Source organism: Strongylocentrotus purpuratus, unplaced genomic scaffold (assembly GCF_000002235.5).
Source record: "Strongylocentrotus purpuratus isolate Spur 01 unplaced genomic scaffold, Spur_5.0 spur5_scaffold_20, whole genome shotgun sequence".
NCBI classification, from domain to species: Eukaryota; Metazoa; Echinodermata; class Echinoidea; order Camarodonta; family Strongylocentrotidae; genus Strongylocentrotus; species Strongylocentrotus purpuratus.
Genome location: NW_022145606.1, coordinates 26,804,299 through 26,831,828, shown reverse-complemented (window position 1 = coordinate 26,831,828; position 27,530 = coordinate 26,804,299). Strand labels below are relative to the sequence as shown.

The window sequence follows — 27,530 nt, the reverse complement described above, 5'->3', positions numbered from 1 at the left end:
TCAATGATGTATGGCTTAGAAGGGTCTTTTCCCTTTATACGACCTATAACGTTATGATATACAAAATATAATTTAAGTTGTGTCCCAATGGAGAATGAACTAAGGAGAAAAGCAGAGATTAATTATATTTATGCACACGACAAACTATAGAGTCTTCCTTGACCACGTCACAATCCACTGAAAATTTTACCGATTTTAGATTTGCATAGACTTAGTGATCTCATAAATATTTCAAAAATGTAATAACTTTCTTACTGTTGGTCCGATTTACCAAATATTTACGCAATTCTGTTTACAATATTTGTTTACTCTACCGCATTGGAGAGTGGCAAATGTAGATTAATATCTTACTGAGCATCTTTGGTGCCACAGCGGGACGTGAACCGCGAACCATGTGATTCACGGTCCAGCGACGTTTCCACTAGACCGCGAAACCTCTATGATTCAACTAAATTCATGGACATAGCAGAGTGGTAGACATTGAAAAAGAGAAACCATTCAAAGATGGCTTCACGTCTAAACACATCTGCCATTTAACTGTCATCTTGATACGCTTGGAGCCATAACGTTGGAATCGGCTCGTTCGATGCCATACCGAGTTGATGCCAAAACGGGCAGAACCGTATTACAACTGGGCTACGAAAGCTATATTAAAAATAAGATTGCATAATACCGTTGCGTTGGGCGAACATAATGTGATATGCAAAATAAGGCCTTTCAATGAATAGTCAATTGCATGTTCAACGATAAAAGGAAACGTCGGATGGGGTATTAACAGGTTAAAGGATTATTTTCTAGTGGTTATATGGAGCGCAATTTGACACGTCGACAGAAAGTGGTTATATATGTCGTTTTGCACGTATACGAAGGGCGGATGCTAGCACAGCCATATTGCGTTGTGTGCCTGTGAATTGTGTGCTGCTGCATTGAGCGTGTACTGTTCTGCTCCTATGAAATGAAGGCATCCTTTTGGGGTCTAGATCCGTAAGCGCAACTGGGACAGATCGATTGGACTAGGACCAGGACCAGGTATCCCAAGTTGGTCCAAAGCGTGAGCTGTGTGAGTTAACCATGTAATCATGGTACTAACACCTTGAGAAGTGTGGAACACGGAAGAGACCAATACAGTGCCATTTTTGATCAACCTAACGAACAACCTACAATCTGTGTGCATGCGAGTTGATAACTCAAACACCAGCCGCACAGAACACTAAGAGCAGTGTGAGTCTAGGTCTTAAACACTGAACACATATTAAAGAAGTGTTAAAATCTGCAGCAGTTCACCTAGCTGGATGATAGTAGGCAGAAGCCTTACACCAGATATGCATTTGACGCAATAAGTGTTATTTTCAGCGGAGAGAGAAGAATAGTGTTAAGCTTATCTGACATCGGATAATAATCACTTTAATTCTGATAATTTTGGAAAAAAACACATTTCTTATCAACGGACATTGTTTGGTGTTTAATGAGTATTTACCCTAAACAGGTAGCTTGTAATTCCTTTTTTAGGAACTGTAACGTCATTTGTGAACAAGGAGAAGAATCGACTCTGTTTAAACTCGTTATGTTTAAAAACAACAACTATATTAACGAATAATGTATGTATTGGTAAACATACATGACAATTGAAGTAGCGTCGGACTCCCCAAAATCAGTTTTTATTATAATTATAATACCGAACCAACTCAGTTTAAATTAACAATTTACATTCACACATTGCTTCCGAGGTCTACGGTCGTTTTAATTTAGAACGTGACTTCCGAAAATATATGAGCAGTGCCTAAAAAGGAAGGAAGGTGCAGTTACTTTGTGAAGGGCATTGTGATTGTTCTGGTAACGCGTGTAGGAGTTGAACGTGTGACTGCCTTTCCCCATCAGTTAGTCACTATATCATTTTTTTCTTAAATACAGAATGCTGTTGGAATAATACGGGAATTTTAACGTAGTCGCCGAAAGGATTTGGAAGTTATCAAGCGCACAGTACTGGAAATATCAATCATCTTGTAACGATTGACTTGCGAACATTGTTATCACAAAGGAATCAGTGTCTTCGAAAGTTTTTTCTGTGAAAGTTATTCGGAATTCATAACCATGGCCTCCATAAGTTCCATCTTCCTCTACTCCTGGGTAATAGCCGCCATAATTCTGCTGTCTTCGGTGGGCATAGAAGCGAGAAGGTCTCGTGCTCGTGTCAATGATTCGCGTAAGTATGAAGTACTCTTGCAATAGTTATGTGAACATAATTAGGAGATGGGCTATTATGGTCGATGAAAATTGTATGTGATTCAAGACGGGGTAATTCTCCAGGTTCTGTCCGAAGTATAAAAAAGCCCGGAAAGAGAATAGTTACGCATTTTTCCTCACCTTCACGGCCACCCTAACCCCGAACCTAACCCTAAACCTAACCCTAACCTTAAACCTAGCCATAACCCTAAACCTCACCCTAACCCTTAACTTAACCCTAACCCTTAACCTAACCCTATCCATAAACCTAACCCTAACCCTAATCCTAAACCTAAACATAATCCTAACCCTAACCCTAAGTCCTAAACCCTAAAATTCCATAACTATTCTCTTTCCAGACTTTTTCTACTTTGGTCAGAAACCAGAGAATTACCAATATCTTATTTTTAACATATCCACGTTTGATGCACAAATTGTAAACAATGGTTGTTCTTGACAACCCAAAAGTTTACCCGAGGCTTACCCGACATAGCAACTATTAATGCATGTAGACTGGATTCTAAGCCTCGTATAGTTCATTGATGAATAACAGGTTACTGGAATAACTCGTTGCCAGGTCGCCAGGAAAGAAACATCCATAGATTTGAATGAGTTAATGAACCTGTCAAATGGTGTTACTCCTCAAATTCAGATCTTACATGAGTTCAAAGTTATAACCTCGAAATAAATATGAGTCTTAACACATGTTTATATTAAAAACTCAAAATTACTTACACCTCTACAAAGTTACTAAACGTTAATCACTCGAAATAATATATCGACAAATTCAACACGTTAAAGATACTATGTCCCTTGTGCAGCCATCCTCAAATTCTGTAGAACTTTGCAGGAATTATGAATATGTCATGTATGTCATATCTGTGAAATTTAAACGCTAGCAGTGTCCTAATATTAAAATTATGCAAGGAAACCCGTTTACTCGGTATACTTCACTGTCAGACACTATTGTCAGTATTGAGTGACTGACTGGCCTTTTCTTCTTCTTTGGTAATAACATACATAAAATGAGCTGTAAAGAATTTGTCTACATCAATAACCCACTTCTAGTATTGGCCAAAATTAAACTGAGTGGATCTTTGCGCAGCATAAAACGTACGACCACGCGGTACAATGGTCTGAAAATCAAGACTATTACTTATTGGCTCTATAGCTCCTAAGTCGATTTGACAACTAATAGTCGTTATTTTTCCCCTTAAAGACACTTTCAATCCCCATATTTTGAAGGGGAGTTCTAAATTAATATTCTCTTTCAAATGCCATTGGAATTTAACCTTTTCATTTTGTTGGCCTGCAAAAGGATCATAGTACCTTTAAACATACCTCTAAACTAAAAAGTCTAATGAAATGGAATGGAATGCAACATAGAGGTTTCGTAAAATGGTGTGTGTATTGTCTGACCCGCACCCACAGATTCACACACGTGTGCGGTGTAAACCGATGACTCATAATACACATCAATATGTTGTTTCGTATTCGAAGACACAATTTTTTTTGTAGAAATATAACATAACGAAGACGATCTGGGAATTTACCCTGCACATACAGTACTTAAATAAAAGTACACCTATATGAAAGGTAAAAACATTTTTAACCAGTCCTCGGGGGTGTTTCACAAAGATTTTAAGTCGAACTTAACTCTAAGTTGGACTTAAATATCATGGAGAGCCATTTTTAGCTTTATAATGAAATATGTTCAAAAGCAAAAATTCAAGTATTTTAGACTTTTCATAATTTCCACATCAAGAACATGAAATCTGCCATGATAATAAAAAATATCAATGATTTGAGTCAACATTTTATGCATTTTAAAATAAGTTATACAAATTATTTTCAAGGATGCTAATGCCTTTCCATAATTGTTAAGTCCAACTTAGAGATAATTTCAACTTAAGATCGTTGTGACTCCCCCCCCCCCTCATTTTTCAAGTGGTCTTTGAACTGAAGGTGCAGTTCATTTAAATGTCCCCAGTTATGCGGTAACCACCCACCATATACCCGCAGACACAGGCACATACGCACACGAAAAGCACATCGGTTTCTATTTGATTGATTTTCAACAATATTTTGTTCAACTTATCCCATGTTGTTTCATGATTTCCTATATAAAGGCAGATAGTTTACACACACACACACACACACACACACATATATATATATATATATATATGTAGATAATGCATGTAATCATAAATGACTGTTGTATTTAAAACAGTCAAGATTTCGCCACGACTTTCTTTGTATCAGCTAAATCAGATTTTTCTTTCTTTTTAGGAATGTTTTTCGCTATATTAGTGGATGTTGAATTTGATTTATCATTATTGATTTACCAATTACCACTCTATGGTGGGAATACTTTAAATGTAATTTTGGTAATCTAATTGCACGAAATAGTTGCATAAGTATTGTTCTATATTAATTAGTCTTCGGAATCAGCCTTCCTAAACGTCACATGCACTGTACCCATACGTGTGTAAATGGAACAACACACAACTGTGGCATAGAAGTGTGGTCCATAACTTTTAGCTGTTTCTCGTCATATTTCGAATATGAGGCCATTTGAAGAGCCATTCCGTTCAGCTGACACTCTGCCACACTCACATAGAAGAATGAAAAAGCTCAAAAACTATTTTTCACCTTTCCCAGAACTAGTCCTTCAACGTAAGAAGTGTTTTAGACATCGTTTAACAATGTTAAATCTGAGATACATGGCCCTACGTGTTATTAGTGTCTGTAATATGGTGTAATATTGTAGCCCTAAACAATTCGCGCTTCAAAATGATAGTGAAGTGCCTCAAAAAGTAAAAATCTTTGAGTGACCGGTTTCACCATACTCATTTTACCCAGTAGACTGTAGTGTTATAACAACCGTTAGGTGTTCTTGATTTTAAATTATAAATATCTTGATAATCAGACAAGCGATCGGTTTGTAAAAGTCATGGGATTCATGTATGACCTAAAAGTTTATAATTATCATTGCAACATGAGCTAAATCAATGATTTTGTTTCAGAATATGAGACAAAGTTACCCAATCTCTTTGAGAGATAAAGAACTGCCAAGAGATAGCTGATGAAGAAATAGGATGTATCTGTTGCTACATGTAGTTTGATGAAATTATATCAACATGCGCTTTATCAATTACAACCATTAATCATTGAGAGGAAGCGGTCTGTCACTCTCGGTAGAGACCTGTATTACTTACGACCGGAAGAGGTTGATAGTACCCGGAAGTAAACCATCCGAGTTCCGGAAGTAAACCATCCGAGTTCCGGAAGAAATTGTTTGATCAAACCCCCGCGAGCAGGCGTCAATGGGTTTGCTAATTTGCAAACAATGTATGCGATACAAATGAAGAGAATTTTGATTGATCGTGTGGGCGAATCACATGGAGACTTTGAAAGTTCCCCACTATAATTTTCTCTTGCGAAATGGCTAGTATTTATGGGAAACTCCTTAAAAAAAGATAGATTCCTGGAAATGAACAGGTAGTACAGTCACCACTCGCAATATTTATAGAATAGCAATAGTTGGTATGCATTAAAGCAGATCCTACATGCTGCATGGAGGCTTCTAATTCGAATGGGGGGGGGGGGCATAATAATTAGAAACAAGAGGAAAGGGACACGCTACATTGAGAATGTGGGAACATGGGTTTAATATACAATAATATCCAGCTGTAATTACGTGAAAGCAAGTTCATTTAATTCCATATAGGCCTATATATTAATTGTAGAGGTCACGACAGACATGAACGCTATGCAAGAATCTACTTGAAAGAACACTTTATCATTATTATCGTTATTGTTATTATTATCATTGTATATAGTCGAACAGATCACCGCTTTTCCTGACAATTCAAATGAATATTCATTACGTTTAACCATCCTCTCTAGATAAAATGGCAGACCATCACTGATGCAACCAATGGCCCGTCGCTATGAGTTATCGTTATCTAGACACATGGAGGGGAGAGGGGGAGGGGCTGGAATCATGTCGTTGGTAGTGGGGGGGGGGGGTGGTCTCACGCGAGTAAAACAATAGTAAAGGAAGATGATAGTAAGTTAACATGTGCATTATGTCACAAGTCTCACAAGCAGCAAACCGTGGTCCCATCAAAAACTACCCCTGTTTTAATGGAGAATCGGGTGAGGAAATTGTAAGATGATGACTATTCCATATTGTGCGATCGGTGGAAAATGCAGAATATTACATATAAGGCCTGTTCGTCATTAAAATGAAAACTAATCCTGGTGATTGACAACACTTGTTACTGGGGGTAAACACCCGAGTGTTGTCGAATTCCCCATGAGAGCCCACTATTATACCTCCCTGCAAGGTTACTAACAGGTGGATATCGCATCAAATCGGCTCTCAATTAATATAAGAAAAAGGGGATCATGGTGGACCATCATGCACCGAGTACGCATTGTTTGCTATATAGAGGGCGCAAATCGCTATAAGTAGTACAGTGGGCCTTTAACAGTGATCGCAGAACTTGATGGGGTGAGGTTGGGAAGACATGCTTCCTTCCCCCGTGTAGCCACGCCACTGACCCCCAACACCCCCATATGCTGGAAACGCCCGTCGCTGAGAGTGACCTGTTGACTTTCAAATGCTTTTACTATCACCCAATACATTACAGATTCATGAGTCATCTTTCCATCGTCTCTTCCCGGGCACTCACCAACAAAATATGGACCCCGCCCGAAAAATTCAGAGTGAACCATTAATTCGTCACTGTTTTCGCGAAGTGACGGTAGTGAGGAAAATCCGCACACAAAGTGAATGCGATTTTCATTCACTACCGTCACTTCGTGAAAATAGGGACGAATTGTTTTACTGGTGCTATAGAGGTGTTGGTTGTTTTAAATTGGTGATGGAAGAGGTTTAAAAGGCCCACTGCACTACTTGTAGCTACTTGCGCCCTTTATACACAGTTAAAAATTTAGTGAACATGTTGTTTAAAAGTTTAAACAACTGTTGATTAACGGGTGACCTGATCTAAGAGTTGTTTAAAATGTTAAGCAACTCGAGTTGTTTAAAGTTTAAACACTTAGTTGATCAACATTTTGAACAACTTGTTTAAAATCACAATTTAAACAACTGGTGTTGTTTAAAGACGGTTGTTTAAAACGGAGCTGTTGTTCAGTGGGGGTTGTTTACACCAACTGGGTTGTTTAAAGAAAGTTGTTTAAAAAGGAGCTGTTGTTCAGTGGGGGTTGTTTACACCAACTGGGTTGTTTAAAGAAAGTTGTTTAAAAAGGAGCTGTTGTTAAATAATAATAATAATATTGGATTCTTATATAGCGCACGTATCGACCTTGCAAGGTCCTCAAGGCGCTCCAACATTACCCGGCTATGCTAGGCTGCCATAGGACATTAGTTCCGCGGCGGGACTCGAACCGTGGACCTTGTGATCGACAGTCCGGCGACGTTTCCACTCATCCACGACACGTCTACAGCTTGGTTGGCCATGATTTGAAACAAATCTTTTAGCCAACGCGCACTTTACTGGCACGTGACACATGACGTCATATGTAAACAACACTGTCTAAAAGCTCTCGTATAGTAAATAAAGCAGTCATTAAATTTTAAACAGCGAATGTTTAACAAAATTACTTTCGTTTCGAGCAACATTGTTTACAATTTGTTCAACTGTTGTTTAAGATAGTGTACAACTGTAAGTGAACATCACTTTTTTAAGCAGCGTTTTTACTGTGTATAACAAACAATGCCAAATCGGTGACCATTGGTCCCCCATGATCCTCTTTTTCTTATGTTAACTGAGAGCTGAGTTGATGAGATAACCACCTGTCCAGTGACCTTGCAGGGCGGTTTAATCCCTCCTGTAAACTATGGCAGATAAGCTTTAAAAGTTAATGGGTTGGAACATGTCATCCATAATGCTGCCTCTCTCTATCCTTTATCAAGTATGTGTCCTCACTCTCTCCCATTGTCAATTCATTTTCGTTCTGCTTTTTAATGAGATTAATTCTCCCTCTGGCCCCATCATGATTCCTTTCATTTTGAAGAAAACAAAATCAATTTGAAGTTCTCTACCTGGCCTACTACCGCCAATCTAACTTATCTGCTCATAGTCTCCTTTCCTCCTTTTTAAATCTAAGATGTATACATCCTTCACATATCTATAACGCAATTTTGATGTTTAATACTACTACTATGAATAACGATTACAATAGCGCTTACAAACACACAAAATGTACAGAAAAACGTAAAACTTATAAAGTAGATAAATCATATGATGTAGGCCATTTATAATTGAGGGGAGAAATGTTGTTTAAGGGATCTCCTAACATTGAGGAAACAAATAATTTTTCTGCTGCAAGGTTGAAAATTGTTCTACGTTTTCGAAGCAGCAACTGTGATTTTTTTCTTCGGCAAATACGAGTCTGGGTTTGGGAATGATTTATTTATATTTGTTAGCTCCTTAGTGAAGGTTTCGAGTGGGTGTATATATTTGAAGGGTGCCAATAAGATATCTAGGTGCCATATGTGTAATATCATCTTAATTTAATTTCCGTGATACATCCATGATGAAAGAGTTTTATTCCATGATCTTAATTGATATATGACATGACGCCCATATCTGTTGCTTACATTTAAGAAAATCTAAACAAGTAAGCCACGATTTCTTTTATATATACATATACTTCATATTCGGTTAAAATCTAGAAAAAAATCAGATGAACTATTGAATTTAATTAACAACCAATGGTAGATCGTAATGCATAGTCCGGTGAATTATCCACTAGACCTAAACTCGTTTAGTTTTCCCTTAGCGTGCAGGTTGAACATTTTATCAGTTTCATGGCAACGGCGATAAAACACGCATCAAAGCCCATTATCGTAACCCAAGTTTGAGTGCATCGACCCGACCAAACATCGGAAAACACCCGACCAAACATCGGAAAACACCCGACTTGCATTTCCGGAATCTCCCGAAGTATGAATCCGGTTTCAGTGCGTATTGTTTTTAAATCAAATGCCGCCCTAATTGTTCGCCATTTTAGCGCAGCAATTCATGGCCTTGGGCACGCAAAGTGCAAATTTTCACATCCAACACAATGAGTTACTTAACAGCTGGTTGCACTTATACTTTTGTAGTAATACATAACAAGGCAGATCTCTACACATCGAATCATTTTTGCACCCAGAGTGATAAACTGAAACATGTATGTATATATTAATACATTCATTATTTAATCTCTAAAACAGACGAGCAAGTTTATAAATCGTATTGTGGTTACAATGTCTACAAAATCGTGTTAAAAAAATAATTATGTTGTATTACACTATAGCATAACAAAGTAATATGCACGCAACCGAACTATAATGACCACAGGTGCGGTCCAGGGGGGGGGGGGGGAGCTGGGCGATTTTGTTTCTTCAATTAACATTAACAGTACCCCTTTTTATTTCACATTACTGCCTCTTTTCCTTTTTACTATTAACGTGCCTCTTACCCTTATTTTTCTTGAGTGCACATCCAAATCAAGTAAGTGCCCCTTTTACTTCGACACGTGCCGCGTTTCCTGTTCAGAAAGAAATCCTTTTTTTTTCTCTAGTGCCTCTTTTTTCTTTGCAGCAGTTGCCTCACTCGTTTCTTACAGATGCTCTATAAACGCTTCTATCAAATATGATAAATACCCACTCGGTGTTATTAATAAGTGTCCCTTTCACTTTCTAAATATTGCACTTTAGTATGTGCCCCTTTCACCTCAATTTCCCAATATCGCTTTCAAAGTGTTTCCTTGGTGATCAAATGATCTTATCTAATTTCAAAGAATCGAAACAGCAGCTTCGTGGACATGTACCCCTTTTCTGCCATCACAATGAAAGGCAGTTGAGCCGAGTAGGGGCAGGGTACACAGTGCCCCAAATTTATTTAGGACAAGCTACGCTCGTTTCTATTCAAAGCTTGGCTCATTAAAGGTTCAATTGATATTGGTAGTGGGTTCTTGTATAGCGCTCATATTTGTCATACTTGACACTCCTGGCGCTCCGTAACTATTACCTCTGATTTAGCAAGGCTGCCATTATGGCAGTCTAGCATTTCAAGGAACTGATTTCTGCCAAGTACCCATTAACATCACCTGGGTCGAGTGTGATACATGTAGATTAAAGATAAAAACCAATTATGGTCATGCGATTGCATTTTGAAAGAAACGTTGTGAAATCGATCAGAAAAGGTTGATCATCTAGCATAGATGTACTACAAGGTTCTGGAATCATCAACATGATAATAAATTTGGCCCAGTCTTCATAAAGTTACAAGCACTGTAAACAGAAAGATGTATTTGGGACTTCGCACACGTGCGCGACACGTGCGTTTTTATCTCTCACAGGCCAATAGATAAACTAATTTACCAAATATATAAATTAGTAGGCGGTTTCCCGCCAAAAATGTTATCATCATGCATTCTAAACATATTCTTTCACATGATTGGTAATAAGAGCTTCCATTTCATATGTTAAAATTGGGGCGTTTTCAATACTGGTCTTTACCTTTAATGTCTTTAAACCCCATCCGGTTGGGTATTTCATATGATAATAACGTTTGCTATGCGACCTCACAAATTAAAAACTGCAATTCAACTCTCCTAATAAAATAATTTGTATGAAAGCAGAGAAATTTGATAAAGAGATGTGGAAATTCAGAAATATTTTGAACCAATAATAAGAAAGTTATGAATGTTTTAAATATGAGATCACTAAGTTTATGCGAATCTCCCTTTCGCAATTTGGTTGTGGATTAAGACAGAGTCTCGTATAACTCTTCCGTTTGTCTTGTACACAAATATTCAAGTTGGAAATCCTGTCTCTTCCTTTTCCTTAAGACCAAATGATATATATATTTTTTAAATGTCTAAGTCTGAGAAAGAAGTATTTGCCTCGCCGTCCTTAACTGTTGAAGTTGTCCCATTTTCTGAAGTGAAGTGTTAAAGTGCCCCTCTCCACCGGTAATGACCGGTCACTGGCGATCATATTTTTTGCGATCGCATCCATTGAGATGTATCGTTTTACTTTTACTCGCGAAAATGGCTGCCGCGGAAATTAAAACGCGTTAGTTATGTAAGTTAGATCTAGATTAGTCATAGATGTAGACCTAGAATTAGTAAAGTACGGACTTTGAGATAAGGGTGATTTATCAAATAACAAGGATCCACGTCATGATTTTATAAAAATAAATAATACACAACATTTTGTTCGGGTATTATTAAAATTACCCAAACAGTCCAAACACCCTCGGCTATCGCCTCGGGCGTGTTAGACTGTTCCAAAGGTACCTTGCATGTGGGTAATTCTTACTAATGCCCTCAATGCAGTGCATTATTTATATATTACCCACACAATTTACCTTTGGAACAGTCTAACATGCCCGTAGCGATAGCCGAGAGTGTATGGACTACTTCGAAGGTACCGAGTGTGGGTAATTTTAATCACTAATGGCCGGATAAAAATGATGTGTAGTATTTGTTTTATGAAACTGATGTTTTCACATGGTGCAACCACAAGCCTACTGTATAGCTGTGTTTTAACATGATAATGACCGGCCGTGATTTATTCTTTATTTTTAGAATGGAAAACAATACTTTTCAACGAAGTTCTGTTCTTACAATTGTTTGAAATCAGTTTAAATAATACAGACGATTCTTTTTAAAATCTTCAGTTGTGTGAGTATTCAGGATCTTTTGTACGAGTATATTAACACGATTATAACAATATTCTAACGAAATGACACAGAACAAGAGCTGAAGTGGAGCTAAAATAATCAGGTTTACACTAACAATGTTCGTGTTATGAGAAAAGGTCACCTGGTAGAAGAGTTCGATTTTAAAAGGAAACGGTAGAAGAAAAAAGGATTCCACAAAACAATAAACACGTACTCGGTAATGAACCACTATTCGCTTACTTAAGACCTCCCTTTTCCTATAACTTCGGCATAGGAATAACAACGGCATAGTTTTGTTTGAACTCTCTGCTTTTTGAAGTTTGGATTATTTGTTTAAAGTTCCTTTATTATCACATTGTCTTTATTATTTATTTGCATGTTGAGGAGTGCATTAAACTCAAAGAAGAGTTAGAAGAAGAAGAAGAAGAAGAAGAAGAAGAAGAAACAGAAAAATAAGAAGAAGAAGAAGAAGAAAAAGAAAAAGAAAAAGAAAAAGAAAAAGAAAAATAATAATAAGAAGAAGAAAAGGAAGAAAAAGAAGAAGAAGAAGAAAAAGAAAAAGAAGAAGAAGAAGAAGAAGAAGAAGAAGAAGAAGAAGAAAAAGAGAAAAAAGCAAGAGAAGAAGAAGGAGATGAAAAAGGAAAATATGAAGGAGAGGAATAAAAGGAAAGTGAACAAGAAGAAGGAAGAGAAGAAGAAGATGGCGATGGACAAGAAAAATAAGAGTAAGGAGAAGAAGATGAAGAAGAAGAAATGTTCCTTTTCCCTAAATCAATTCAAAAGGAGAATCTACCCCTTGACGTTCATCCGTATTCAGCGCGATAGCAAAACAATTCTATAATATAAAGCTAATATTAAATTTCATATGGCTCAACCTGTGCGTCACTACCTAGACCTGAGAATATTGTGCGATTTCAGAATGATTCATATACAGGCAATACATTTATGCATTTAATTGGTCTCATTGTTACTTGATTTCTTGAAAGTCTTTACCATCGGGTTCGTGATTGACCCTTCCGAAATTTACCGAAGGGTGACGGACGACTCGTGATTCGTCGTTTCAGCATCCCCTCCAAGTTGACTACCCTTAAATAATAATTTACTTCCGTACTTAAGTTTTTTTTTTAATGATACTTAATTTTGCTTTACTGTATCATACTTATTACTTTACTGTATAATACTTTTTACTTTACTTTACTATACTTTACTTTACTTACCTTACAATACTTTACCTATTAAAACAGCATTCTTCCAGCATCTATCAAGCTCATTTTAAAATAAATCACAACGGTCCTGATACCAACTCTTGTGGTAAACTGCTTTAGGTACTAATGTCACGATTTGAACAGTGGCATGTTGCACATCAGGCCTTGCTTAATGTTCTCGAGTTTCATAGAATGACCCCTTGTTCTCCCTTCATTTAGGACAATTAAGGGTAAAACTTTGTCCTCGGATAATCTTTCCTGACACTTCTAAAAGTATAAGATTTATATTCTCATATGTACCCTAACTAGAGGCGTACCTATACGATAAACAATATTTCAAGAAGTAAACATTTGGGCAATTTCATATGGTACAAAGTAAAGAAATAATGTTGGATTACATAATCTGTCATTTGAGCATTTTAGAAGATGAAATAAAAGACTTGGAATCAGCCTTCAAACAAAATGTTTCGAAAGTCTTTGCGATCTGCTTTGGTTGGTAGATTGAAACTAACAACAGTTATAGTTGAAAACAGCATGGGATCTATCTACTCTCTGCTGATCAACTGGGTGTACTTACAGGTGTAATTGACTTGTCCCTGTAGATCATATCCTTCCGCGCTTCCTTCCTGCCAAGTGCCACATCCCTGGTTTCAGCCTCATGCACACTTAACATTCTCAATCCAATTTAGTGGATTTTTCGAGCTCAAGGATTTGTTTATATTTTCTTCATAAATCTTTGATTAATTAATGTAATAGTGGTTCATTCATAATCTATATTCATTCATTTTAACAATTCAACCTTCACATTATCATCAACGATTATACAAATAATAACTAATTTTAAATTTCTGTTTTTTATCATTCTATTTAACAGGTTTTATGTATAAAAAGAGCGGTGAGTGTCCAGACATTGAAGTTGTTAACAGACTAACGAACACAGTTTGTGACAATGCCGAATGCGTTTACGACGTGGACTGTGATGGGCCACACAAATGCTGCCTCAACAGCTGCGGTGGAAAGTCGTGTTTAGCCCCACAAGGTAAGATATTTGTTTTTGTTTGTTTTAATATAAATGGGGGACAGCCCCCAGCCCCCCACACCCGTCCCCACCCCCTCAATATATAAGGCCAAAATATCTTTACAATTACCCTTTGCACTTCTGGCCTGGATAGATTTCAAGCGTCAATGAACCCTTTTATATCATGAAAACATTGACATACTAACCAGTTTACCTTAAATTGTTTATCTATTGTTAATATTTGTTTATAATGAATTATCCACTTCTTCAGAATTAAAGTCTCTCATACTGTATTCCAAATTTATAAAGAAATCTAAATCAGCTTAAAATTATGTTGAATATTCATTTATATTCTACTTATTTACATCTCCTTCGTATATGTACAGAATGATGTATGTATGTTTTTCGAGATCAGTTCTTTCATCAAGCTTTAAAACTGATCTTAAAATTAGCTATTTAAGAGGGGATGGGAGCTGTCATTATTCGGTGTGTTATGATTGTGATGAATTTTCGAATTAACAAATCATGACAATCAATGAATTAGTTATTTACTGAATGAACTCGTAGTCAACTGATTTACTGGCCTTTGATGTCACTGAATTATGATAATGATAACTTATAATAAAGATATCTTAATTAGTTGATGCACCAAACTATGTTTGTGTAACTAACTTTATCTATAAATGTGATAACGGAATATTTATCGGGAGGAACTCGCTTAAAAGATTATAAAAAACAATCAGAAACAGATTTAACGAGCTTTTAGTTGTTTTTTACTCTTTATCAACAGGTCGTTTGCTCCTGCAAAGTATAAACCTATATACATTAATGCTTGCAGCTGGAAATATCGTTTACTGAAAAGCCTTATCGGCTAATGGCCCAAGTGTTTTGAAAATTAGTTGGGACTTACTGATCAATTTTCCTTTGCAACAGTTATACTTATCATTAGTATCATCATTATTATCATTATCATTTTATGTTGTTTTATCCCTAGTGTTGGTATTTGAATATTTCATAGTAAAGGCTTTGGGTAGTCGATCTTAAGTTTTCTCTGGTCGAGTGTAAAAAACATAACAAATAAATTGAAATTCATTATATATTTCCCATTTCTATTCTCATAATCAATTTGTGGATACATTTGTTTTGCTTAATTACTTACATACGCATATAAGATTTTTGTTATATTTCCCATCATTACCGGATTTAAACGAACACTTCTTTGTTATTTCATAAAAATGTCTATATTTTAATAAGTTACCTTATTATTTTCATAACATCATTAGTTGCTATTGTTCTTTATTAAAATATCTGTTGAAACGACTGTTTGATCTGTCTAATTATGTGTTTCTTCTATCTTTCTTTGTTTTCCTTTTTGTTAATGTTTACTTGTGACGTCATAGAAAGAGCAGTGATCGAAACAATTGCTACGGAACCACCAGGTAAGATTAAAAGTTATCATTATTATTAGTTTCTACTAATATTATCATTGTTTGTATTATTATTATTATTATTATTATTATTATTATTATTATTATTATTATTATTATCATTATTATTATTATTATTATTATTATTATTATTATTATTATTATTATTAGTAGTAGTAGTAGTAGTAGTAGTAGTAGTAGTAGTAGTAATAGTTTTAGTAGTAGTACTAGTAGTAATAGCAGTGTTACTATTATTACGATTATGAAGACGATGATGAAGATAATGCTGATGCTGATGATGATGATGATGATGATGATGATGATGATGATTATGATGAAGATGATGTTGGTATGTGTCATCACTAACAATTCCTTTGATTGTTCAAATGAGGATCGGTGGTTTTGTGATTCGTCAGAAATGTTGATGTTTGTATTGCTGCAATAGTAGCTGTTATCATTATTTTTAAGTTTTGAACTCACCGCTCGTTCATTTACAAGTAGAAGGGAAAAATTAATAATTCTATTGAATCTAGTAAAAAAAGAAAGTTTATAACTGCGTGACATTAGTTAAATGACCTTGTGTTTAAAAACGTGGTTATCTGTGGCAGTTACAGTTTAGCTTGTATTTAGCCATGATTCGCGATCAATTCATATATTAGTAATGGATCCACTATCCCAAGCTCAAAGTTAAAAATGTAGAACTACAACTTATTTTCCTCTATGGTTTACAGAGTCTAATATAAATGGGTTATTTTACAAATCGAGCTATAACTAACTACCAGGTTTAGCAAATTTGTCACTTTTATTAATAAAAAAACATCTCTGCTTGTATTTCCAGCAAGTGTCAACAAATCAAATCGTAACTCCTTATACCTTGGGAGCCTCAGGAAATAGTATTTATATGAAATATATCCTCGACTACCAGGCACGTCTATTTTAGCTCTTCATATGCCACATATATAATCTCCCTTGGCCACAGTATATTGATTCAGGAAAAATGTAACAAAGGGTTCAAGATATAATATTCAACTGTTTGCAGTGGTAGATTTAATAATCTATACCGGTTTTTAGAAGAGTTGTCATGGAGTTAACCAAGACCAGGAATGTCTTATTGTACAAATACATTGTGTTGCCTAAATTGTACAAATACATTGTGTTGCCTAAATCAATATTCCCTATTGTCTCTTTTTTTTTTACACGTATGGTATACGAACCACCGTGCCAATTGGCACTGATGGCAATGTAAGGTTAAAGGCATCGTTTAACAAAAATCTGAGATCCATGGCCGTACATGTTATCAGTCTGTGATATGGTGTAAAATTGAAGCCCTAAACAAAATGCGCTACAAAACGATCATGAAGTGCATCAAAAAGTAAAATTTTTGATTGACCGGTTTTACCGTACTCATCTTTTTCCAATAGACTATAATGTTATGAAAACCGTTAGGAAAACGCAAAACGAAATTTAGATTTTCAATCTCAAATATCTTGATAACCAGACAGGCTTGTTAAAGTGATAGGATTCCTGAATGACCTAAAGGTTTATAATTATGATTGCAGCATGGGCTAAATCAAGGATTTTGTTTAAGGATCTGAGACAAAGTTACCGGATCCCTTTAAGTTGTAAATCCTTTTTGTTTATTCTTGGATACTCAGGAAACTGATATGTATCCTCAAAAACCAGGCACAGATGTTTTATTAGCACAAGGAATTCGATTCGGAAACGCCCACATCCTTCCCAAAACCATGAATTTTCATGGCGTAGCAACATTATTCCTTTTAATGTTCGGGAGTCCAAATGTTTCGAAGTTATAACAATAATATTAATTAAAAGCTTTTGTATAACATAACAAAAAGGCATAATTGCATGTCTCTTTTCGCTTCATAGCAGTTTGTAAGATCTCACAATTTTAAACCCAGTAAACCATTTCCATTCCTCCTGTATGATGTTATGTAAAGCACATAGAGACGTCCAGTGATGCCTTTGTATAATGTGCTATACAAACAAGTTTACTAATCAAAATTATAAAATAGGTTCAATAATGTAGCCAATGAGAAGCGTCGAAATGGATCATAATGTTTACCATACGCACGGGGAGTGCGTTTTGGTGATAACAGCCGCATATTTATCGACTTTATATTCATATTGTAGACCCATGTTATAAAACAAATACTACATGAATTTTAGCTCGTGCACTAGTGATATGCCCTGCACTTGGTTAAGTCACAATAAGACAGACAGTGAACTCGACGAGCCTCGTTAATTATCCTAATTTTGACTTAACCTGCGTGCATTGGAAATTCACTAATGCACTGGCAAACATGTATTATTTGTATATAATACCTTTTATTAAATTATTACAGAAATATCTGAGGTGGATGATCAGTCTGCCTTACTGATATTGAAAGGCGTTCAGTTATGCCTTTGTAAAATGCTTGTTCTTAAATCATTACAGTAATATCTGAGGTGGATGATCAGTCTGGCTTACTGATAGTGAAAGACATTCAGTTATGCTTTTGTAAAATGATTACAAACAAAATTTGTTCTTAAATGATTACAGTAATATCTGAGGTGGATGACCAGTCTGGTTTACTGACGGTTAATGAAGGGGAAACAGCCATCCTCTACTGCAATGCATCCTCCAGGATACCTACATCCTATGGCTGGATCCTCATCCAACCTGGAGCAAGCGTACCCAACATTGATGTCTTCCCTCCTGGATCAACGACGGGGAACAAGAAAGGTATTTAAAGAAAAAGTTGAGTTCTGTCCTTACAAAAAAGTACCATGTTAACCATGTTTTTTTTGTTCCAAATTACCATCCACCATGGTAACCATGGTATCAAAAAATGATAAACATAGGATCATCAAACAATGAATTTCATTGTTTGATACCATTCTTACCATGGTTCCATGGTGGATGGTAATTTGTACCAAAAAACATTGTGTCCATGGTACTTTTTTATAAGGGTGGCCCTGCGATTGCATTGTGACAGGAACGGTGTAGATTCGATCAAAAAGGGTTGATCATCTATCATATAAGTATTGGTGTATACTGCAAGGTTCTGGAATTATCAAAATGATAAGAAATTTGGCCCTATTTTGGTAAAGTTACAAGCACTGTACACAGAAATATGTGTATGGGACTACACGAACATGTGGCATAAAAATCCGTCCCGATTTGTCTGCTGTTACATGCCATATTTCGAATATTAAGGCATTTGAAGAGCCATGCTTTTCACGGAACATTTGTTATCAGAAGTTTGTCAACACTTGCAAAAAAACAATGATAACGCTCACAATTTTTTTTTCACCTCTTCCCAGAACTCAACCTTCTCTTTAAGCCCGTCTGCACTACTTGTAGCCACTCGCGCCCTCTATATAGACAACAATGCCTAAGTGGTGACCGTTGATCCCCCATGGTCCCCTTTTTCTTATGTTTATTGAGGGCTGATCTGATGACATAACCATCTGTCAGTGACCAGCAGGGAGGTCTAATCCCTCCTAGCCAAACTAGTGCAGACACGTTTAAAGAGCCATTCTCTAGATAGAAAATCACATTGTCACACACCAGTCTTTGAGAGTTCACTTCTCCTCTACGACCGGTTTCAATGTTATTTTTTATTCAGATAGTGAACTCGATATTACAAACTACAATCAGTTGCAACAAAACATAGACAAACAATGCGTACGAGCGAATTGAATTAAAATGGCGCGTCGCTTGACAACCGAATTATCATAATACGTATTGTTACATCATAATCAAAATCATATAATTTCAATCTCTATCCCCATTTGTTCTTCAGTATAATATGATATTTTGTGTCGACAAAACGGGAAAAAGTCTTTAGGTAGAATAATTAAAATACTTGAAATAAACCAACGTTGAGAGTTCACTTCTTCACAATGAATCAACCAGTTTTAAGGGTATTTGTCATACGCGTGACTATGAACGGCCCTAAACCTGAGCTGGGATTATCATCCAAATATGCCCCATGGGGAATCCCTTATACGTATACTGTTGCCCAAAATGGGATCGCTTAGAGTTTGTAGTGGGATCCATCCATATTTCCTGGATTAACTGATCCTTCCAAATTCTATCAAACAACTACTGTCTCGGATCATATATTCTTCGCTTTCTAAGACTTACTGATCTTTGAGTTGCCTTTCTAGCCTCATAATGATTGTGAAACATAGGAATATATATATATATATATATATATGCGACATGAGCTGACAAGTGTGATTATGTGTTTTTTATGTATTCTGCTTTCAACTTCTTTTACAGTTATGATGTTGAGGAAATCATATTAGAACTTTTTAGCTTTAACCTTGAACTCTGAACTTTCTTTCTAGTTTCTAGCGACGGTAGAATACTCACTGTGTCTGGCGCCCAGATCCAGGATACAGCGAACTACGCATGCGTGGCAGCTTCTTTGCTTGGTTACGTCACCAGGTCATACCAGCTTTTCGTCCACGGTAAGTTAAATCCGTGGAAACTTTATCAACAACTCCATTTCATACTTGATGTTATAACTCATTTATATCATTTTATGGAGTTAATACGATGCCTTTGTCGATTCCAAATATGGAATACATAGCAATTGCAGGATATTTAGGATGAGAATATGAATGGTATGGAAGTATCGAGAAGGCCTCAAGCAGTAGATTGAGTTTGTGGAACGGAAAGGGGGTGGGGGGGGGGGGGAAGTGTTTGTCAATGTGGGTTTGTTCGAGAGTGTCTGAGTGAGGAGAAATATAGTCTCCCTATTAGACCAAATTGTCTTTCATAACAAGCTTGCCTATATATCCTACGTTGCATACATATAATTTATTAGTTTGTATGATAACAGAGTTGATGTAGTAGAGAACTAGCTTGTCTATGTGTGTCCTCTTAACTTATATTGAGCTGCATTACATCCACTATACCAGTACATGAGAGGATTTTCTCTCTCAAGATTAATTCCGTGTATGCACTTTGCATTGAACAGGGATGCAAGAGCTAAATCAGGGGTAAAAAACCGTCTCATGTGCTGTAAAAGACGTTATGCAGATATATGCGCACTTTTGGAATAAGAGGCCCAAGCGAAAAAAGAAACACAAGGAATCTCAGCTAAACTTGTAACAAGCAAACAAAGATGATTATGAGGTTTAGGTATATAATTCAGCATATCAATAACAAACACAAGGTAAAATTGAGCACATTTCAATTATCTTTACAGCTACCGGGACAGCAGAAATGCCTTATCCTCCCGGCACAATCCAGGGCGAGGAAAAGCTACTCGATATGGGGGAACCAGTGAACAGTAACCCGGATGTAGCTTCCAATTGGCCCGAACTTGTCAGCCCGTATCTGAACGAGCTATCCCAGCGCATATCAACGACTCCCCCACCGACGGGGCTGCCTACACCATCAATGACTAGCATGCCTGGGGGAGGGATGGGCGGTGGACTTGACGGGACGTACGGCACTACAAACTCCGTGTGCCAGCAGCCGAGGAACAAGGGCACTTGCAACAGTCAAGAGCAAAGATGGTAAATTTAGTTTTCTCCCTAGACTTTGCGCTTCATTGATAAACAAAATTATGTAAATAATTAATAAAAGAAGGATACAAGAAGAAGGAGGAGAAGAAGGAGGAGGAGGAGGAGAAGAAGAAGAAGAAAAAGATGCAGAATGAGGAAACATAATACAGGCTAGTATTCTCTTGTATTTAAACCCACTCCTCAAAAGGGCAAGTGCGACGACGGTAAATTAAAATATCTAGAGGTCCATTACTATCAATACACACAAAATAACAACATCATAACGAAAATAGGGTTTTCCTTATTTCTTATTTGGCTAGGCTCTCTTTCGTGGAGTATATACACATTATGTAGATCACAATAGTTATTGTGTGATTTATATGTAAGTATGTTTTGTTATGAGCGATGCCATTACAAGCCTTGTGCTTCATGGAATTCCGTTCATACATTGCAAATTACATATATATGTTTCATGATATGTTAATTTTAATTTTATGAAGAAAATGAAACTATATTATTAAATTGAATTTAATAATTGTCCCCTTTCTATAAATGTCCAGGTTTTTCAATACCTCAAAGGGCAAATGCGAGCCGTTTACATACAGTGGGTGCAACGGCAATCTCAACAACTTCCGAACCTATGACGAATGCAACCAAACATGTCCGCTTCTCTCCGACAACCCATGCGAACAGCCGATCATGACCGGACCTTGCCGAGCGCGCTTCATGAGATGGGCCTATGACAGTAACGAGGGAGGATGCGTGAAGTTCGTCTACGGTGGCTGCAGGGAAAATGGAAATAATTTTGAATCGAGAGAAGTGTGTGCCGACCGATGTATGAGTAAGTGTGACACAGTCTTATCATAGTTGCACTCTGATATATTCCCATATATATATTTCCATCCGAAAGCCCCCCCCCTTAAACTCCTTTGTTTATTGTAATGTGTACATTCTCTGCCTAAAAAAAAAAAGATTATTCTACGCTTTAATCACTTCTCTTTACTTTGCAATAGTTTCAGTCACTTTCTCTAGTTTAACTTCACTTGATGTCAAACTTGCTTGTAACATGAAGGCAACACATGTTTTATATTTTTCCATTCCTAACGAGGGTGATGAATAGACCGATCGAAATGTTGATACCTCTCGATTAATACTGTATGTGCACATCATCTGTGACCGTATTCATTTCTTTACTCTGATAATAAGTATATATTTGAGATTGTATTATTTTGGTAATTTAAATAATGTCACGAAGAAGAACGAATATCAAGGATTGCATTTGGACAAGTATTGAACGCCTACTACTTAAGATTTTCAAATGCAAAAACCCTGAAATTTTGGCATCTGATTGAGTAAAATAAGTATCCCCCCTCCCCCCCTAAAAACAAGAGAGAAAAACATGAAAAGAAGGGCGTATAGTGACCCACAAATGCCTGTTACTTTGTTCAGTAAAGTTTAAGCATATGATCAAATAATCTTGACCTCCTTATCCTTCACCCTCTCTCCTTCTCACCCTCATCCTTCCTCTTGACCTGTCGCCAACTCTCACTCTCTCTCTCTCTCTCTCTCTTTCCCTTTATCTAACGCCATTTTCTGTCACACTGACTGCACGCACCGATCTTATAGTTTATCAGATTGTTACCCCATATCCACACTACTGGATTTCATTTCTTTCCGCAGAGCCGTTGATGATTTATGACAACTTTCAGCCCTCTAGTGCCCGCATTGCCGATTGCCGTTGCGTCAAACCTCGACTCAAAAACTGTTTCTGCGCATCAGAGTTTGGTAAGTAAGCAGTCCAAGGTCATAAATTCATACTCGTTATCATCATTGACTTCTTTATAATCATAACCATAAATATTTATATGTTCTTTATAATAATCATTATTTTCCTCATTATGAGTGCAATCATAATCATCACCATCATCTTCATCATTGTCATTATCATCATCCTCATCATCATATTATTATTCTTCTTCATAAACATATTCATAATCGAAATAATAATCATTATCATTATCATAATAATCACCATCATCGTAACCATAATTATTACCTTCTATGCATTGGAGGGCATCTATATTTAAATCTGGATCTGCGTGCCTATGGTTTACAATTATCTGAATGGCTGAAAAACAGAAACGTAAATCAATGTCCTAAGAAACAGAACATATAACATTACCGAAATTTATTTCGGAAGGTCAATTTCAATACCCTATTGTATTTCCTTTAAAAATCATGTTCGGATTCCGTAACATATCTTAAGAATGTTCACATTTTAAAAAGTGACGTGCAATGCCATCTTAATTAAGTTAAGTTGATTTTTTTTTAAGAAGTTGTAATATATACATACACATTAATGGCTGCATATTATAATGTAGTGTCTAGAAGATATTTGCGATGCCGTTTGTAAGGGATTTGTGGGGTTTCCCACACGCCGTTGCTTAGACAAAACAAATCAGGTAATGAAAGTTTAAGCGAAATACACAAATATCGGAACTCCCCTGTCTTGACGCTTCTCTTGAAATCTTTCTCACTCCTTACAGCAATCGAAGGAACCATAATACAGAAGCACAACTCTCTGCGTGGTGACATCCTTGTCGTTGAGGTCGCCAACGTGTTCAAACAGGGCACTCTGTCGCTGAGGCAGACAGAGAGATTGACCAACAACGTTACCATCATTCGAGATATGTCACTGATAGGCAGGAGTTGCCAATGCCACAGTCTTGAACCAAGTAAGTAATGATTTTTTTTCACGCGTTGCGTCATTTCGCTTGCGTCATTTATTGCGCTAATCGAGCTTGTGAAGTCAATTTGCCAATACGACAGTAATTGAACTTAATGTTTCAAATGTTCTGTTTGAATTTACTTTGGTTATGGTTCTGGATTCCCGTGCTACGTCAAGGAACGTGCCAGTAAATGGCACAATATGACGTTGCACATCAGGCGTAAATTGCCTATCGTAGGACTGTGTCAGAGACTAGAGAGCGGTATTTGACGAGCAACGAGAGGGAACAATCTTTTAAACAATCATTGCAAAATATGAAGTGCACATGATCCCCCTATGCATCGGGCACAGGAGAAACCTCATTGTTTTTACGCACCGTAATTATGATAATTTCAACAACAAACAAAATTCTGCCCCTGAACATATTGAGTCGAATTATGTGTTTTCAGGACTTATATTCACACCTCACGTTTACAATGAGAATGGTAAGGAATGGAAAGGTTTCAGACCATACCTATTGCAAGGAGTATCAGATTATCCTTCTTCGTTTAGTTACTAGTTTTATTCCTTAAATTGTTTATAATCATTCTCTCTGCATTTTGTTCACAGATAGCGTATCATACATCATCATGGGTCACGTGAACATACGGGGTGACGCAGAGATTGACTCTAACTCTTACGTCAGCGAGGCAACGCGACGAAGGTCAAACAAGCTCGAGACCCAAAATATGAGGCCACAGAACTGCAGGCAGGCGTCTCGCCAGAGCCCACGGGAAAGGTCAGGCTCCCGGGGACGCTTAGGACAGTAGCTTGGACAGACGCAGAGGGCGTCGCAGAGTCACCAGACAGTAGTAGCATAAGAGGAGATGACCAAAGGAGCGGTCTCGTTCGAGGTGTTTTTCCCTTGCGCCAATCAAGGACGTTAAGCCCCACCAGGGATTGTTGCATATGAGGCGTCTTTTCGATTTTCAAACGACTGCGTCAGCGACTTAAACGATATTTGATGCGACCTATGGGAAACATCATGTAAACAGTAACAACCAAATTAGCAGTGATAACACTCCACTGCTATAATGGCACATGCACTTATAGCCTCTACAGGCATGTTCGGCTTTGGTGTTGATCTCATCAAATGGATTCTCGTATGGGACACGCACTACATAACATATTCCCATCCTGATACCGCTAGGCAATTGGGGTGCCCGGGCTTTGCCAAATGCTTTTGACAAGATCCTTCTACAAGATCCATTTATATGGGGCTTTAGCCCGTGAATTGCTAAATATCCACAGGCCAGGATCATGTTCCACAGAAATAACAACATCTTCATTAAGCTTCTATAGACTACAGCCTGAATTCCGTGGGACAAGTCAGGCACAATGTTGGAAACCTCTAACAGACAAATAAATCGATAACAGCGAATACTGCACAGTAAATATAACGCCTTCGTCGTGCAATGAAAAGAAGTGTTTACAAAGATATTTCGGAAAAAATCAACATGCTCTGACAAAAAAAAGAAAAAATATGACACATATGAATCACTCCAGGATTTAGAAGAAGATTTAGCCACTACAATATGTTTCACGAGAAAATAGCAATTATAGCAGGTTGACTTGTCCCTTGCCTTTTATACACCCCCACCCCAAATAAATTACGAGGGCACTATATATTTACTGTGTAGTCAGTAGCAATTCATGTTTTTGAAGTGTTTGCCTGTTAGTGGAGTACATAACTTGTACCTGACGGATGGGTTATAGAAACCATTGGCGCAGTGGCTCGACACCTCGTTTCAGACCAACCCTTTAAAGGTACTGTGTCCCATTTGCAGGCCAAAAAATAAAAAAGTCAAATTTCACAGGCATTTAAAAGATAATGCTAATTTAAAACTTCTCTAAAAACGAAAGGGCTTGAAAATGTCTTTAAGTGGGAAACTAACGACCATTAGTTGTCGAATCGACTGTTGTGATTGCAATCCATTTAGTAATAGTCTGATTTTCAGACCTTTGTATCGAATGGTCTTACGTTTTGTGCTTCGCAGTGATTTAATCGATTTTATTTTGGTCATTTCAAGAATTCAGTTATTGATAAATAAAATAATCATGTACCCTTTACAATTCATTTTATGATTGTTTTTTACCAAAGACAACATACAAGTCAGTCAGTCACTATAGTGTCTGACAGTGAAGTAGACGGGTTTCCTTGCATGATTTGAATATTAGGACACTGCTAACGTATACATTTCACAGATAGGACATACGTGACATATTCATCATTCCTGCAAAATTATACATAATTTGATATTGGCTGCAAATGGAACATAGTATCTTTACTGTCAAATCTGTATCTATTAACAATGTAAATCACTGTACAGGTCTTTATACGACTGACTATTAGTGGACTATTTTCATCATTACTCGATTTTAGCGGTTGGTTCCACGAGTATAATATTAAAAGTTAGTAGTAAATTAACAACGTTTTGGGCCCCATTTCACAAAACCTGCCACCAGTCACAAAAGACAATTATGTTGTTATAAGCTCGTAAAATCCTTGCTTCTGATTTGTTATCAGCAGATTTGTCACTGGTATTTATAATTTGTGACTAAAAAAAGGGCATTGTGAAACGGGTCCCAAGTGTCATGCTGAATCTTCCCTCTCCCCCAAGAGATGATGACGAAGTGGGGGCATTCGCAGATAACGACACATTTAGAATGGCCATTACCAAAGCTCAGTGATTACCACTAGTATAACTCTTCATAAAGAGAAGGTTGAGTTCAGTTGAGTTGAGTTGAGTTGACTTGAGTTTATTTTATTTTTGGAAAGGTAGGAAACAAATTTTTGAGCTTCCTTTATTTCATTATTTTTTTTTTTACTTTAGTGTGGAGAAGTATCATAAAAAATACTGTGCATTGAAGGGGGTAGCTCTTCCAATACATTTTGATTTGATGATTTATAATCGTTAAAGGCTGTGGGTAAAACTTTTACGTCACATTTTTTGTTTAGTGCCATATATACATCTCTGTGTACAGTTCATGTGACGTTAAGCAAAACTGGATGGATGTCTTATTATTTTGATTATTCTGAAACCTCACATAATGCTCCTATACTGGTGTGCTACCTAATTTACCCCTTGTAATCGGTGCCAATCAATCTATATAACAATGCAATCGTATTACCAGAACCAAATGTATCTATAAATATTGTAGTCGGTGATTATTTCCATCGATCATTTTTGGTACTATTGTATATTATGTTTTCGATGTGCTCAACTATGTTTCTAATTTAGATGTGCTCCTGAGTATTCCTATATTAGTTATGTTAAGAAAAAAGAGAATACGAAATTACCTAGTAATGGTAATGCCTTTTAAGATAATGCTTCAAAATTTTAATGTATAGTCTTAAGATGACCATTCTATGGCCAGTATATAAAAAATGAAAAAGTGAAGAAAAAAAATATATAACAAAATCACATTGGCTTATACATTATGCAAAACGGATGTCGGATGATTAATTTAGTGTCAAGTTCAATGTCTTTATTATTAACTTTACTATTATTGTTATCATTTTTTTTTGGAGTGATCTAGGACGAATCTAGCTATCACCACTGTATAAACCATACAGTTTTACATGTTGACAAATAGGATATTTTACCTTATATTTCTAAGGTAAAATGTAAGAAAAATAATGTTGCATGATTC

General features: G+C 36.7%; 1 protein-coding gene across 1 annotated transcript; it reads left to right on the top strand.

The window, feature by feature from the left end:
• Nucleotides 1–597: 597 nt before the first annotated feature.
• On the top strand, nt 598–25,607 carry LOC105442170 (WAP, Kazal, immunoglobulin, Kunitz and NTR domain-containing protein 2-like). Its single transcript, XM_030993109.1, has 11 exons — nt 598–1,221; nt 1,912–2,203; nt 14,016–14,180; nt 15,560–15,598; nt 18,147–18,329; nt 19,943–20,065; nt 20,809–21,121; nt 21,670–21,950; nt 22,790–22,894; nt 23,656–23,844; nt 24,447–25,607. Exons 2-11 carry the CDS (start codon nt 2,092–2,094, stop codon nt 24,644–24,646), a joined length of 1,710 nt encoding a protein of 569 aa, XP_030848969.1. The 5' UTR covers nt 598–1,221; nt 1,912–2,091; the 3' UTR covers nt 24,647–25,607.
• Nucleotides 25,608–27,530: the final 1,923 nt, after the last annotated feature.

Bases quoted from the DNA above. Each gene is read 5' to 3' on its own strand.
- LOC105442170 (XM_030993109.1), top strand. From the start codon at position 2,092: ATGGCCTCCATAAGTTCCATCTTCCTCTACTCCTGGGTAATAGCCGCC. The intron at 20,066-20,808 runs GTAAGTTAAATC...TTATCTTTACAG, and splicing joins ATACCAGCTTTTCGTCCACG to CTACCGGGACAGCAGAAATG. The intron at 21,122-21,669 runs GTAAATTTAGTT...ATAAATGTCCAG, and splicing joins AACAGTCAAGAGCAAAGATG to GTTTTTCAATACCTCAAAGG.